General features: G+C 37.4%; 1 protein-coding gene across 1 annotated transcript; it reads left to right on the top strand.

The window, feature by feature from the left end:
• Positions 1-63: 63 nt before the first annotated feature.
• On the top strand, positions 64-15,374 carry LOC129102484 (huntingtin-interacting protein 1-related protein-like). Its single transcript, XM_054612653.1, is given in 34 exon segments — positions 64-144; positions 434-499; positions 1,668-1,792; positions 1,794-1,806; positions 1,890-1,946; positions 2,357-2,437; positions 2,521-2,597; positions 2,685-2,746; positions 3,339-3,479; positions 3,962-4,019; positions 4,108-4,183; positions 5,084-5,221; positions 5,309-5,401; positions 5,480-5,663; positions 6,430-6,518; positions 7,094-7,210; positions 7,343-7,441; positions 8,535-8,729; positions 9,606-9,716; positions 9,803-9,997; positions 10,113-10,260; positions 10,540-10,626; positions 10,791-10,898; positions 10,996-11,132; positions 11,663-11,773; positions 11,940-11,998; positions 12,096-12,126; positions 12,234-12,296; positions 12,568-12,668; positions 12,745-12,850; positions 13,211-13,334; positions 13,449-13,510; positions 14,353-15,135; positions 15,236-15,374. Coding segments are annotated over 34 exon segments (4,014 nt in total). The 3' UTR covers positions 15,272-15,374.
• The last annotated feature ends 598 nt before the right edge of the window (positions 15,375-15,972 follow it).

Raw genomic sequence — 15,972 nt, forward strand, 5'->3', positions numbered from 1 at the left:
CAGACGAGGAGCTGGACCTCCGTGTGGATTGATAGACTTTTAGTTTTCTTTGTTAGAGACAACATGAGTAAAACCAAGAACAAAAGCGACAATAAGACGGAAAAAGCTTTGGCTGCGGAGAAAGAGCAGTTTGCTAAACAACAGGTAAGAAGGTTTTTTTATAGAGATTTATATAAATCTAACTTTTATACTGTGGAAAAGGTGTTTTGTTCATTTCATATAATGTTTCTTGTTTTGCTAAATTCGTCAAAGTGACGCCTTGTTGGGGAAAAACACTTTAAAGTTGAATATTTAAGTGGAAATGTTTCATAAACTCTTTCATATTTCCCCTTTGGCTGGGATAAATCTAATTTAGAATGTTTGTCTTTATCTTTTATCTATTGAAGTAAGAAAGTTGAATTGTTTTAACTGAGTTGAGTCTCTTTACTTTCAGCTCCACAACATCAGCAAAACCCTGGTCTCCGGTGAAACACCACCCAAAGAGAAATATGTGCGAAGTATCCTTTTCATATTCAACAGCAACTTGGATTATTTACTGACAGATGACATAAAGAAGTCTACTTTGTTTGGCTGTACTCTGAGCAAAACAATACATGTATGAAGATTTGAACTGCTGGTGGCTCTAGAGGGAAAGTCTAGTAAGATCAAAGTAATAAAGGTTCATCCTTTGGGAACCTTGAATGTCTGTAGAAAATTGGATGGGAATCCGTTGAAAAGTAATCAAGATATTTCACTCTGAAACAGAAATATGAATCTCATGGTGGAACTAAAGGTAAAGTTCATACCCTGAGGACGGTGGAACTAGCAGAAAAGTCAGATGAGCAACAAAGTAATTAAGGTTCAACCTCTGGGAACCTTGAATTTATGTAGGAAATCTCATGGCAATCTGTTGGAAAGTAAACAAGATATTTCACTCTGAGCTAAATATATAAATGTCATGGTGGAACTAATGGTTAATTGAGAGGATCACCAAAGTTATTAGGGTTCATCCTCTGGGAACGGTGGAACTAGAGGGAAAGTCAGAGGATTACCAAAGTTATTAGGGTTCATCCTCTGGGAACCTTGAATGTATGTAGGAAATTTCATGGCAATCTGTTGGAAACTAAACAAGATATTTGACTCTGAACCACTAATCTAAATCTCACTGTGCAACTAGTGGGAAAGACAGAAGATCATCAAAGTACTTCAGGTTGATCCTCAGGGAACATTGAATTTATGTATGAAATCTCATTGTAATCTGTTGGAAAGTAATCAAGATATTTCACTCTGAACTACAAATATGTATCTCATGGTGGAACTAAAGATAAAGTGAGAGGATCACCAAAGTAACACAGGTTCATCCTCTGGAAACGGTGAAACTAAAGGTGATTGCAAGGGATCACCAAAGTAATTAAGGTTCATCCTCTGGGAACCTTGAACATCTATAGGAAATTGCATGGCAATTCTTTGGAGAGTTGTCAAGATATTTCACTCTGAACCACTAATATAAATCTCACGCTGGAACTGGAGTGAAGATCAGAGGATCCCAAGAATCTGTAGGAATCATCCTCTGGAGGATATGAATGTCTGTGCAAACTCTCAAGGCCATCCATCCAGTAGTAGAAGTTATATCACATATCACAGTTTGTACATCAGTATTTTGGAGTTTCCTTGACAGCTGTGATGACATCATCCTGGGAACCCATAAGGAGGGCGGAGCCACCACCTTCTGGTCCTACACCCTCAACCTGCCGCTGTCCAGCAACTCCATGATCAGCTGGAAGTTCTGCTACCTGCTGCACAAAGTGCTCCGGCGGACACAGAAATGTGAGTTTGAATCTGAACTTGTTGACCTTTGTTTCTTCTTTGACCTCTCTTTGTGATCTCCCTCCTCTCTGTTTGACCTACAGAGTGTCAGAGATTCTCACCGATACTGCAGAAACGTTAAAGACATGGGCATTCTCTGGGTGAGTAGCGGAGGTGGAAGAAGTACTTAGTTGTAACGATACAACACTGTAAAAAATACTCTGTTAATACAAGTAAAAGACCTGCATTCAAATTACTGCAGAAGTAAAAGTATCATCAGCTATATATATATAAAATATCAGCAGTTAAAGTATTCATTTTCAAGTAAAAAATGTCTTAGATAATACCGAAGAGTTACTTTTATCTACTTTATATACAGTAAGCTAGTTTAGTCCAGTGGTTCCCAACCTAAGGTTGAAACATTGAATTCTAGAGAGCTCTTTTGTATTTTCCCCATAGAGCTTAAAAGAGCCCATAAAAGTTTTATTTAATATACATATTATCCTTATAATTTGTATTGTGCAAATAAACAAATGACTAAATTATCAAGAACTTTCCACTTGTATTGCAGGGAAACTTACACGATCGATACGGCCACATTGTTGCCTTGTCTGCCAAGTTCCTCTGCATCAAAATGGAATTTCATGCAAAGGTAACACATGAATATCTTGTTTTATGGTTTCATATAACGATATGTGACAAACTCAGAATGATAATCATAAAATAAATCCACAGCATAAGACGATCCCAGGCAACCTGGAGGCCAGCGACGAGACTTTGGACAGGGAGGCGGGAAACGACGTGACCAACTTGTGAGTTTTCTATCCAAAACTATCCAGGGATCAGTGTTTTCCTTATCATTAGAGATGATTCATAAATGTGTTTTTAATGTATTGCAGGTTAGATATGACACAGGAACTGATGGATTACTGGGACGCTGGGCTGAAGATGGAGGACACGGGTGAGCTCTTCTACGTATTCATGTTTTATTTTTCAAATACGATAGCAAAGCTAACTTTAATGTGCTCGATAAGTTTAGTAATATTCTATATTATTGTTTGTGAAAAGACTAAAACCAACAGTGTGTTAGTTCGGCTCTAAGTGCTATCGATTTAGCTACTAAATATACTCTTTCAAATATCTCATAAATATTTAGATTAATTTTTAAAAGGATAAATAATCTCCTCAAACAGCTGCTTAATGTAGTTTTTAATCAAATAAACAGGGGGAAATGCGAAGTGCATTTGTTGCGGACTATTTTCTGTCGTGGATTAATCCACATTTGGTGCTCTAGTGAGTTTTTGTAGCAGCAGGTCGTTGTTTGTGTGATTGAGTCAGAATAAACTACATTGTGTGAGTTCATTATGAAGAAACATGTCATCCTGTTCAACATTGATGTGTTTTAATGGAGCTCTATGGCTCTGAGGAAGAGGAGATATCAGGCTTTGATAAACACACTTGTTATGGGATTTTTCAACAATAATAAAAATACAGAACCCCACCAGACTTCTCCTCTACCTTGCATTTGATTTTTATGTTTTTCTCGCTCATAGTTCTGCGTCAGCTGGACGTTAACGGAGCCACATCTACGACTCCGGCCGGTCAGTGCAGACTGACTCCTCTGATTCCTCTCATACTGGACTGCAGCTTCCTCTACCACTTCTCCGTCCTGCTGATGTTCAAACTTCACAGCCGTGAGTCACATGGAAATGTTTTTTTCTTATACAAACCATAAATTGTTACATGAAGCCTTTGAGAACATTTTTGAAAGACAGACACATTTTTTTTAATTAAATTTGTTCCTTAATAAATGGCATTTAAATTATAAGGGATCATTGTTCACTATGGTTCTGTCATTTATTCCCTTGCATATGTTTAGCATCTACAGTCTTTTTAATGTCTATTTGCCTTTGTTTGAATGTGTTGCATTTTTATTTATTTTTTAAAAAGCACTTTGAACAACATCTCTTGTATGAAAAGTGCTCTATAAATAAATAAATGTATTATTTATTATTTATTATTTATTTTTTGTATCATATTGTTTATCATTTGTTTTTATTTTTTATTTATCATTATTGTTATTATTATTATTATTATTATTATTATTATTATTATTTCTTGCTTATTTGTTTATATTTTTAATTGGATCATAATAAACATTTCCTCTGGTTTATAGGCATTGGTCCGGATGTTCTTCTTGGACATCGAGAGCGGTTCCGTGATCTATTTAACAGGTATTTTATCAGTATTATCATGAGGCATAAACACACTTTTATATTGTTTATTGGTTCTGTTAATAACCATCTCGTTTCCTTTCTTCAGCCTCACTCAGTTCTTCGACCGAGCCCGAGAAATGGAGTTCTTTAAGAGTATCATCCAGATCCCAGATCTCCCTGATGTAAGAATCCTCAATGTTTTCACATGTACATTTAATTTGTGTGGTTTTATATCATCGAAATACTTTGATCGTTTATTTAAGTACTAATACGACACGTAGAATACTCTGTAACAAGTAAAATCCCTACATTGAAAATGTTACTTCAGTAAAAGTATGTCAGTTTAATCAGGAAAATGTATTCAAAGAATTCAAACTGTGACTGTTTTACTGTTATATATTCTATCATTATTATTGCTCAGGCATTAATGTAAAAGCAGGATTTTACTGTTTAACTAGTTGATTTATAAACTAATGATTATTTTCATTATGGATTAATCTGCTGATTACTTTCTCCATTAATCGATTGATTGTTTGGTTTGTAAAAATAGTGAAAATAGTGAGAAATGGTGTCACAATTATTAAAGAGCCAAGAGTGGCACCTTCATAATGTTTGTTCATTATGAAAGATACATCAAAATTATCATTAAAACATCAATATTATTATTAATATATCAACGTTATTGGTAATACCACAACATTATTTACATTATTACTAATACACTAACATTATTAATATTTTTAGAAAATCTCCACATTTTAGAAGCTGGAATTGTAAAATGTTTTTGCAGTTTTGCTTAAAAAAATGAAATTATTTGAAATATTATTGCAGAGTTGTTTAAACTTTTGCATAATTTGATTATCAACAAAATAAATAAAAAATAGAAGCTCTTTTTGATGCAAAGAAGCTGAAGCTGTAAAATAAATGTTGTTGAGTGAAAAATATATTACCTCAAGATGTAGTTGAGTAAAAGTATGAAGTGGAATAAAAGTACCTTATTTTTTTACTAAATGAGTAAATGTACTTTGTTATATCCCACCAATGTATTTCATGCACATGTTATGTATTTCTTTTATACATAGGCTCCTCCAAACTTCCTCCGTGCCGCTGCTTTGGGTGAATACAAAAGGCCGGTGGTGGTGATGCCCAACGAGGAGCGACATGACGAAGAGGAGGTGGAGACGCAGCCAGAGTTCAGAGTAGCATCACAGACGCCACAGGTACATGCAAGTACAAAAAACATAAAAAACGTTGTTTTCCAGCTCTTTTCTGGTAGTATGGCTGACGTGTTTTTATCTCCATGGTAGTACTATTCAGTGGAGCAGAGGGGGTCCGAGAACGAGAGTCTGAAGAGAGAGCTGGAGGTTCTCAAACCAGAACTGCAGCTCTTAAGGACCGAGGTAAGACGAGGACGTATTCTGCACCACATGGAGCTGTGACACGTCTCCGGGTATGATCAACCTGTTTCCTCTCCTCAGGCTCAGAGGTGCGTCACGGAGCTGAAGTCTCAGGTGAATCGACTGGAGGCCGAGGTGGAGGAGCATCGCGGCCACAAACAGATGGCCATGATGGAGAAGGAGCACCTGAGGATGGAGGTGGAGGCTCTGAGGTGCAACAGCGTGGCCAACGCCGGAGCTCAGATCGGATTCAAGGAGGCGGACAGTGAGTGAACGGATATATGATTGATTTATATTCATGCATTATCAGACAAAAAACTAAAGTGAAAAAACTTACTTCCAACTTTGTAAATTGTTAGAAAACATTCAACTTAAAACTAAACAACAACAGAAAAACAATCCTGAAAGACACCACCTTTTAAAGAAAAATAGAAAAAGAACTCCGACAACATAAAACAATTTTCGCATTCATGTAAAGATAGTTTACTGTTTTAGTTCGTTTGGATGAAGCTCATTTAAAACTATTACCTAATGATTATTTTCATTATGGATTAATCTGCTGATTATTTTCTCCATTAACCAGTTACTAATACATAAACATTATTCAAATTATTACTATTGTTAACAGCATTACTAATAACATGATTACCAATACATTAACATTATTAACATTAATACTAAACATTAACATTATTAACAATATTACTAATACATTAATAGTATTAATATAATTAAAAGGAAAAGCAGCAAATATTATATTCAAGAAGCTGTAAACATGAAATCTTTTTGCTTAAAAATGCTTAAACTATTATAAAAGAACAATTTCCAATATTCATAAACTGCTGCATAATTTGATTATTACGAAAATATTTCCAAAGCTCTTGTTCTGTTTGTCAACATTCTTAATTTGTAAATTAACTGAAGCACTAAGACTAAGGACAGCTAAAAAACATGAATATGATTGTAATATTCACTATAAATCTGTTACTGTACTCTTTAAAATGTCCGAACCTTTTGTTTTTTTCACGCAGACAGAGCTCAGGCTGCTGAGATCCGCTTCAATCAACTCAAAGAGAGACACGCAGAGCTGATCACCAGTCACGCCGACTTAATGAAGAAGGTGAGACGACCCGTCACTGTCGTTTATTTTCCTTATGATGCTTAAATTGAATTTTGGAATGATAAATATAAGAAATATGTGGAAAATTGTGCATCAAACGCATACGGCCACACTGAAAACAACAAATGCTCAGAAGGCAGATCTATTAAGTGTATTAATATACTATAATATAATATAAAATATAAAATATATAATATAATATATACTATATATATATAATATATAATATAATATAAATGCAAATTAATAAAATAATATGAATTTAATAGGAATATTTGATTAGTTTAGCTTAATTAAGCACAGATTAAATAAAGGAGACAAAACATCATCAGTGAGTTTTCCCATTAGACAGAGCCATGCTAGCTGTTTCCCTATGTTTCCAGTCTTTATGCTAAGCTAAGCTAAGCTCAGCAGCTATTGGCAGTAGCTTCATATCTGCAGACATGTGAGTGTCATCAATCCTCTCATCCAACTCTCAACTAGCAAGCAATCTCAAAATGGCCAATTGTTCTATGAATAAAAGTTTTGGGTTTTTTTTGTAGTTATTGTGAACTTTTGTCTCTTTGTTTGTGCAGAACGCAGAAACAGTGAGGATGCTGTCGGGTGCAAAACACAATCAAGACGACTGGCTGAGAATCAAACAGCAGCTGGAGAACGAGCTGGAAAACCTACGTCAGGAGAAAAGGAACACGGTGAGAACTTCTGACAGCACAGCCAATAAAACCTCCTGATATCATCCTTCTTTTCCACCAGAGGAACTTTTCTGGTGTTGAATTACAAAAGGCTGTCATGAGTATTGATCAGGTGTCTCCTCTCCCGATCAGATGAATCAGCAGCAGGAGGTTCAGCGTTTGAACAAAGAGCTGATGGATCAGAGAGCAGAGCTGGCTCACCTTCACAGCACTCTGAACAGTAAAGAGATGGTGAGCAGGAATGTTAAAGAAATATAAGACAAACTTTTAGTCAAAGCTTAGTATTTGTCGTGGATCACACCAAACTCCCTCTTTTGGCTTTTACAATTCTTAACATTTTACAGTTTTGAGGAATGTCCTTTTCTGAAAAGTTAATCCAGTCTTTCCTTTATAGAAGTTAAACTTCAACACTTTTATTTATTCTTCATCAGATATTTACTGGTTCAAATCAGGATTTTGACATTTTTAGAGTGTATTTATTAAGGGGAAAAACATCCTTTTTGACTGCTAGAAATGGTGGAAGGATATGTTTATACTATATGATGTAAGGTATTTTAAAGAAAAGGTATAATTTGGAAATCTGTATCAGCACTGTTATTAAAGGAAACGTTACTCCAGTCATATTTATTCTACAGAATGTCAAAAAGAGCATCTTTGTTATGACGTTATTAGAGGATTAGAGGATGTTCAAACCTTTTTAAAGGAACAGTGAGTTGGATTTGTTAGCTGCAGTTTGTAAACACAAAACATTGGCCAATATTTGTTGCTTATTCTTGGATGCTTGTTTACGATCTTGCATCCTGGCCGCTATGTTTTTTAAAGAGGTTGACGTCCAGAAACGTCCCAAACACAACAACTTTATAAGAAACATCTAGGCAGAGGAATACAGACATAGATCGAGAATATATACATATTTTTTTGGGGGGGGAAATCTAACTCATTGTGCCTTTAACTTTAATGAACTTCGCAATGTTTTTGGGACCTAACGCACACAAATTCTATGTTGCATTGTGAAATAATTGTGGAATTTATTTTATGTGTCTTACCCATTTATCCTGTTTTGATCAAACACATTAGAGTAAAACTGCAAAGACTAAAATATCACCCATAGAGTGAAATGGAGACTTGTTATGACTTATTCCCTCAGGATGAAACAAATTAAAGTAAATTACTTATGATGAGCGAGACTAATGGAGAGATTCAGCGTTCCTAATCACAAACAGAACAGGACCAACATGTTCCCTTTTTGTTTGACTCACAGAAAGTGTTTCATCTTTTTTACAGCCTTGATTTAACGCCTCCCATGTTTTCTGTTTTTCTTCAGGAGGGATCTCAGGTGAGCAGCAGTCTGGCGGCGCTGCAGGCGGAGCGTGATTTGCTGCTCCGCTCGTCCAGAGAGCGAGAGGTGGAGGTGTCCTCGCTGAGGCAGCAGGCCCAGCAGCAGCAGGGCTCCATGGACCAGGAGAGAGACCGGCTCCTCCGAGAGCTGGAGGCTCTGAGGGCTCAGCTCCAGCAGCAGGTACGGACCCGGGACTTAAATCATCACTGAAAGCTTTAAATGAACCATGTTCTTGTATTTGTTTATGCAACTTACGCGGGTCTGTTTATTTTATATTTGCACTCTTTCCGTCGGGATAAATAAGTTCTATCTTTTCTTATCTTGCACAGTTATACTTGGTAAAGTTTCTGCATGTCTTAGATTTTCTTGAGTCAAACCTAAACATGAAGAAGCAGTTTTTATGCTTCACATATCTAGAGGAAATGTTCTTGAAAGTTTCTTTAACTCCCATTTATTTAAAATCAAGGCTTAAAACTTTTCTAATTTACTGCCCTTTTTAAATTAAATCAAATTTGGGACTAATCAATCATACTTCTTACTGCAATTTAGATTTTTCCTATGTATGTGATTGTTATAACGTTGTATTTCATATACGTACGGATTCATTTTCACAGTAATATACAGAATACATTTTTTGAAAAGCATGTACGAATAACTTTTCAAAGGGATGAAATAACAGACGTGAAAACACACAATATTTAAAAAAAACTAATTATTTTAAAGAAACAATTTGGTGTGCTTAATGCAATAATTATTTAACCATAGCAAGTTTGGTCTTAAAGCTTTTGGGTTTTTTAAAAGAAAATCAAGTAAAAAAACTTTCAAACACAATATCTGATAGTATATTTTATTTACTGTGTAAATTTAGAATGTAAACTATAATAATTGCTGAATACACATGCTGACATGTGAATAATGGGAGTACCAGAACTTATTTTTCCACTTCATGCACTGCTTTAAATCCTATTTATTTGTCCTGTTCTTCTTTTGCAATTACAACAATTTCCTTGTTGTTTGAAAGGTCACTTTACAAATAAAACTTTCCTTTCCAAAAAGCTTGCCATCAACGCTGAACAGAAGCTGGAGATCGACAGACTGAGACGAGAGCTGGACTCAACACGGGCCGAGCTGAACCGAGCTAACGGAGCCCTGCAGAGCAAAGAAATGGTGGGAAGTCATTCTAGTTCCTTTTCTCACATCGTCTAAGAGTGAGGAAATAAAAAGTACTGATTGATTCATGTTTGGATCCTCAGAGCGGCACCCAGCTGAGCAGCTCTCTGGCAGGGCTGCAGGTGGAGAGGGAGGTGCTGCTGCGCTCCATGAGGGACCAGGAGGCCGAGCTGAACGCCCTCAGGCAGCAAGCTCAGCTCCACCACACCTCCATGGAGCAGGAGAGGCAGAGGAGCAGCATGGAAGTGGGAAGCCTCCACGCTCAGCTACAGCAGCAGGTGTTTTACTCACACACACACACACACACACACACTCACACACATTTTACAACATGCACAGTGAAGCTGTTGTGAGTATCAGAGTGTTTAGTTACTGATGTGTGTGTAACTTCAGGCGTGCCGTGAAGAAGAGCTCTCCAAGAAGCTGCAGGAGGAGCAGTTCTGCCTGCTGCAGTGTGCCGTGGTGGAGGCCGAGGGCATCATACTGGACGCTGTGGCCAAACTGGACGACCCCATACACGTCCGCTGCACCAGCTCACCTGGTAAACACAAAACAACATGCATGTATAAAGATGTTTTTGATTGAACAGGATATTTAAAAACAAACTTCATGAATGACTTTAATGACTAATCGTTATGTGTTTAATACTTAATACAAGGAATAATAGTTTAGAAATTAATTAATACACTTAAAGATATTTGTTCTTACAGCTGCATCATCTGGTGTTACAAACCATTTATTATTATTTTAATATGCTGCTTAAAGATGTTAAATAAAGGAGGTTAAAGTTCTTCTCACCAGTTCTCCTTCTGTTCTTCAGATTATTTGGTGAATCGAGCTGAAATCACTCTGAGTGCTATCGACAAAATGCAGCAGAGCCACGTGGTTTATCTGGGAAACATGAACGGTGAGTGAGTTCTGTGTTCAGGTTTAGACATGATGTATGTTTATGTTTAGATGAAGAGTGTATCTAATAAGAAGAAGTATTAGAGATGTAGAGGAGTAAAAAGTACAATATTTACCTCTCAGAAGTAGTATAGTAAAAGGTACAATATTTCCTCTGTCGTTTAGATGCCAGTGGTTTGTTGAGGACGGTCACTCAGTTCTCTCATCTCGCTGCCGACACCATCGTGAACGGATCAGCAACATCTCACTCCGCTCCCACCGACCAGGCCGACCGTAAGAAACTCTCTACTGTTATAAATATATATAAATATATACTAAATACATGATGCACAAACCGTCAAACTCTCTCCTGTTTCTTTGTGTCCTCCAGGTTTGACTGACAGCTGTCGGGATTGTGCGAATCACTGCCTTCAGTACCTGAAGGATCTGAAGCTTCAGGCCACTTTACCGAGAGCAGACCCCTCCGCCGTGCGCTACACCGTCCAGCGCATCCTCACTTTGGGAAAGGTGAGACAGGGTTTACCTTTTTAGTCTGGCTTTAATTGAGTTTTATTGATGTATATTTTTAATAATTTATTTTTGTTTAACCTTTCGAAATATTTATTTTTATGTTACCTTTTTAGTATGGATTTAAATTGAGCTTTATTTATTATTTATTGTACTTTATGTTTTTAGTCTGACTTTTAATTGAGCTAAATTGATAAATATTTCTGATAATTTATTTTGTTTTGTCTTTGAAATTATTTATGACCTTTTTAGTCTGGCTTTTATTTGAGCTTTTATATTATTTATTGTACTTTACCTTTTTAGTCTGGCTTTTAATTGAGTTTTATCGATGTATATTTCTAATAATTTATTTTGTTTATTTTGTCTTATTTATTTACCTTTTTAGTGTGGCTTTTATCTGAGTAAAGCACAAGTACCTCAAAACTGTACTCAAGTACAGTACAGTTACTTTCCAGCTCTACCTGTTAAATACTCTTTTTTGAAGTTTTTCCACGGGTGTTGTGTACTTTAACGGTATGATTCCTGTTCAGGATCTGCGTCCTACAGGACAGGATGTTCTAAAAGAAGAGCTGGGAGCGATGGTGGACAAAGAGATGATCGCTACGTCCACTGCCATCGAAGAGGCGGTGCTGAGAATGGACGTAAGGCACACACACACACACACACACACACACACACACACACACACACACACACACACACACACACACACACACACACACACACACACACACACACACACACACACACACACACACACACACTTGGTGATGCTTAACATTTCTGTTTTAAATGTCTGTTTTTCAGGAGATTCTGAATCAAGCAAGGAGAGAAACTTCTGGCGTCAAGCTGGAGGTCAACCAGAGGTGAGATGAATTATCCATAAAATAGTTCATTTCAGTTTCTCTGCGTCTTTTCCTTTTCTCTAATCTGTGTGATGTTTGTTTTTCTGTTCCTTCTCAGCATCCTGGGATCCTGTTCAGACCTGATGAAGGTGAGAAGTCTGTCTACTTTTTTAAAAATACATTTCTGTGAACTTCTGTGGTTCTTTTTTATTTAATTCAAGTGTTTCTTCTTCTTCTGTGGTTGTTTCCTCTTCAGGCCGTTCACATGTTGGTGATGGCGTCTACTGACCTGCAGAAAGACATTGTGGAAGGAGGCAGGGTGAGTCACCTGAAGTACAAAATACAAGACAGTTTAAATTCTTCTCAGAGGCATGTTTTAACCAAACTTTTAGGAATCAAGACTCATTTACGAGTGTGTTTTCTTTGTTAGTAAAATCTTTTGTACAGTTCCAGTTTGATTCATTCATAAAAGTCCTCTAACCTGTGTCATCTAACTCTCCAACCACAACAGTTCAGATGGTAAAAGCTACAAGTTCATTTAAAATGCTTAAATTCATCTTTACTGACACATAAAATCGTTCTTTTTTTAGGGAGCAGCGTCAGTCACTGAATTTTACGCCAAAAACTCTCGCTGGACAGAAGGACTCATCTCGGCCTCTAAAGCTGTCGGCTGGGGCGCCACTCAGCTGCTGTAAGTATCCAAACACATTGTAACATGTTCTGAATATTAAACTATAACATAGTAAACTTCACCTCTCTGCTGTCAGGGACTCAGCCGACCGGGTCGTTGGTGAAAAGGGAACCTACGAGGAGCTCATCGCCTGTTCTCATGAGATCGCTGCGAGCACGGCTCATCTAGTCGCCGCCTCTAAGGTACAAACTCCAAACGTTCTGCTGCTGGTCTTATTCTACTCAGATCTGGTCTTATTCTATTCAGATCTGGTCTTATTCTACTCAGATCTGGTCTTAGACTACTAAGATCTGATCTTAAACTTCTCAGATCTGGTCCTATTTTAGCCAGATCCCGTTTTATCCTACCCAGATCTGTTTTTTTCCTACCTAGATCTGGTCTTAAACCACCCAAACGTCAAGAATACATATTTTCACACTCAGAAAATGAATGTTGATATTTCTTGTAATTTGTCTGATGTGTTCTTGTGAGACGTGCTGACCCTCTCTTATGTTGCGTCACTAAACATTCTTTAACGCTGCTGTGACTCGGGATGATTTCAGGTGAAGGCCGACCGCGGCAACAAGAAGCTGTCAACGCTGAAGCAGGCGTCGCGTCACGTGAACGACATGGCGGCCGTGGTCGTCACCTCCACCAAACACGGACAGCAGCAGATCTCTGACCAAGGTGAGAGAAGTCTAGTCGATGAAACATCTTGATGTATAAATATTTCACTCTGGACCAAAGTAGACGTTTCCATCCATCGAGCCTCTGATCTTTAACTCTGTGATGTGTTTACAGGTGTGATGGACTTCTCCAGCATGTCTCTGATCAAACTGAAAACAGAGGAGATGGAAGCTCAGGTGAGGTGTTCAAGTCCCCCATTTATCATCTTGTTTTGTGTATTTTTCCAGTGTTGGATTGTAACAAACTACATTTACTCAAGTACATATTTGGAGGTACTTTACTTGAGTATTTTATTTTCATTCCACTTTAAACTTCTACTTGATTGCGATTGTCTAACAGCTTTAGTTACTTTACAAATTTAAGTATTTTGCACACAAAACATGTGGAAGCACAGCTGAAACGATGAGTCAATTAATGGATTGACAGATAATTTATTAGCAGCTATTTTCATAATAATGTGGTCATTTTTTGTGCAAAAACAAAACAGTTCCAGCTTCTCAAATGTATTAGTAGTAATGTTGATGTTTGGACTAAAAAAGCATTGTGAAGGTGTCGAATGATGAAATATATATTAATATTAGAACAGTCGCAGTTTGAAAACTACATTTTTCTGATTAATCTTACATACTTTAAAGTTAATGTGAGGAACATTTAACTGGTTCTGAAATGGGAAAGGAGACACAGGAGAACCAGAACCAGAACCAGAACCAGGACTGAGCGGGTCAGACTGTCAGAGCCTGCTGCAGTAAAATGAAAAGTTTTCTAAAGGAAGTCTGGTGCTAGGATGCAGTACCACTTCTGTCCACATAGGTCGCCAGAATCAACACAAAATGAAAGTTCCTCGTAGTAGCTTTTAGTCACATTTTCAATGCAGGACTGTTACTTGGAACATAACAAGTATTTCCACAACGTGATATTAGTACATTTACTGAAGTAAAATATCAGAATACTTCCTCCACTATTAGTATTTTCTGTTTATTACAATCAGCTGACTCGTTGTGCCCTCTTGACCTTTCAGGTGAAGGTTCTGCAGCTGGAGAGCCAGCTGGAGCAGGAGCGAGTCCGTCTGGGGGAGCTGAGGAAGAGGCACTACGAGCTGGACGCCTCCGGGGACGTTGCCGTCGCCGCCGATGACGCCGGTGGTGGAGACGACAGCTTCCCTCCGCCGCCTCCACCCACCCTGCTGGACTCCACCCCAGGACCTCAGGCCTTCTCACAGACGCAGCCGTACCTGAACACCCAGAGCTTTGCATCGACCAATCCCTTTGCTCCGGCTCAAACACAGCCTCAGTCCTTCACGCCGACAAACACCTACACCCCGTCTCAAACCTACACCCCTATCCCAACTTCTACACCTTTACAAACCTACACCCCTATCCCAACTTCTACACCTTTACAAACCTACACCCCTATCCCAACTTCTACACCTTTACAAACCTACACACCAACCCAAACTTCCTCCCTTTCTCAGGCCTACACACCACCTCAAACCTACACCCCTTCCCAGACCTCCATCCCATCTCAAACCTTTACCCCGGCTCAAACCTACACCCCTTCTCAGACTTCCATCCCGGCTCAAACCTATACACCACCTCAAATCTACACACCAAACCCCACCCAAACTTACCTAAATCCTCAGACGTACTCGCTGACACCGCCCTCCACCGTCTCCCCGAGCCACTCCCGTCCTCAGTCACCATCTCTCCCCCAGACGGCGCCGCAGAACAACACCGAGACCGTCAAACCGGCCTCCAGGAGATCCAACATCTTCACCAAATCTGGAAACTTGCTGAAGAATGCTGTGAGGACTGAAACCAATATAATGTAGAGCTTTGTGTTCATCATCATATATGATTAATAAGTCTTAATATTAATGTGTCATTTTCTTTTTTTAATTACAGTTCAAGCGAGGTGAAACTGGAACCGGGGAGTCTTGAAGCCCGACTGAACAGGAATCTGATATATTTTACTTAAAAATCACTGAAAATACAAATAATATACTTAAATAACTTAAAATCACTCATTTTTAATCTAATTTTATTTCTGGCTCTGTAAATAAAAAAAGATTATAGGAGCTTAAAAGAACAATTGATTGTTAAATGCATATAAAAAATGTGCAAAATTATTTTTGTAATCATACTGAAGCCTTTATTATGTTACTGATTGTTGTTGTATACCAAGTTCATTTATTAAAAATAATAAAATAATCTGAGACAGAATAAAGCAGTATGTTTGCTTTGATTTCTGATGTGCAAGTCTTGAAATATTTTTTATTTTATTTACAGTTGTTCATTAACAAGCAATAAAAAAATAAAAAATAAAGAATTATCTTATCTTATCTTATGTGGTCACCTGTGTTGTCTCTGTTTTTATTCTTTTTGTTATTATTTATTTTGTAAAACAGCATTTGTTTACAGTTGTTCATTAACAAGCAATAAAACAAATAAAGGATTATCTTATCTTATTTTCTCTTATCTTAAGTGGTCTCCTTTGTTGTCTCTGTTTTTATTATTTGTATTATTATTTATTTTGTAAAACAGCATTTTTTTTTTTACAGTTGTTCATTAACAAGCAATAAAAATTAAAAAAATAAAGAATGATCTTATCTTGTCTCCTGTGTTGTCTCTTTTTTATTATT

The sequence above is a fragment of the Anoplopoma fimbria genome, chromosome 14 (genome assembly GCF_027596085.1).
Source record: "Anoplopoma fimbria isolate UVic2021 breed Golden Eagle Sablefish chromosome 14, Afim_UVic_2022, whole genome shotgun sequence".
In the NCBI taxonomy this organism is placed as follows: domain Eukaryota; kingdom Metazoa; phylum Chordata; class Actinopteri; order Perciformes; family Anoplopomatidae; genus Anoplopoma; species Anoplopoma fimbria.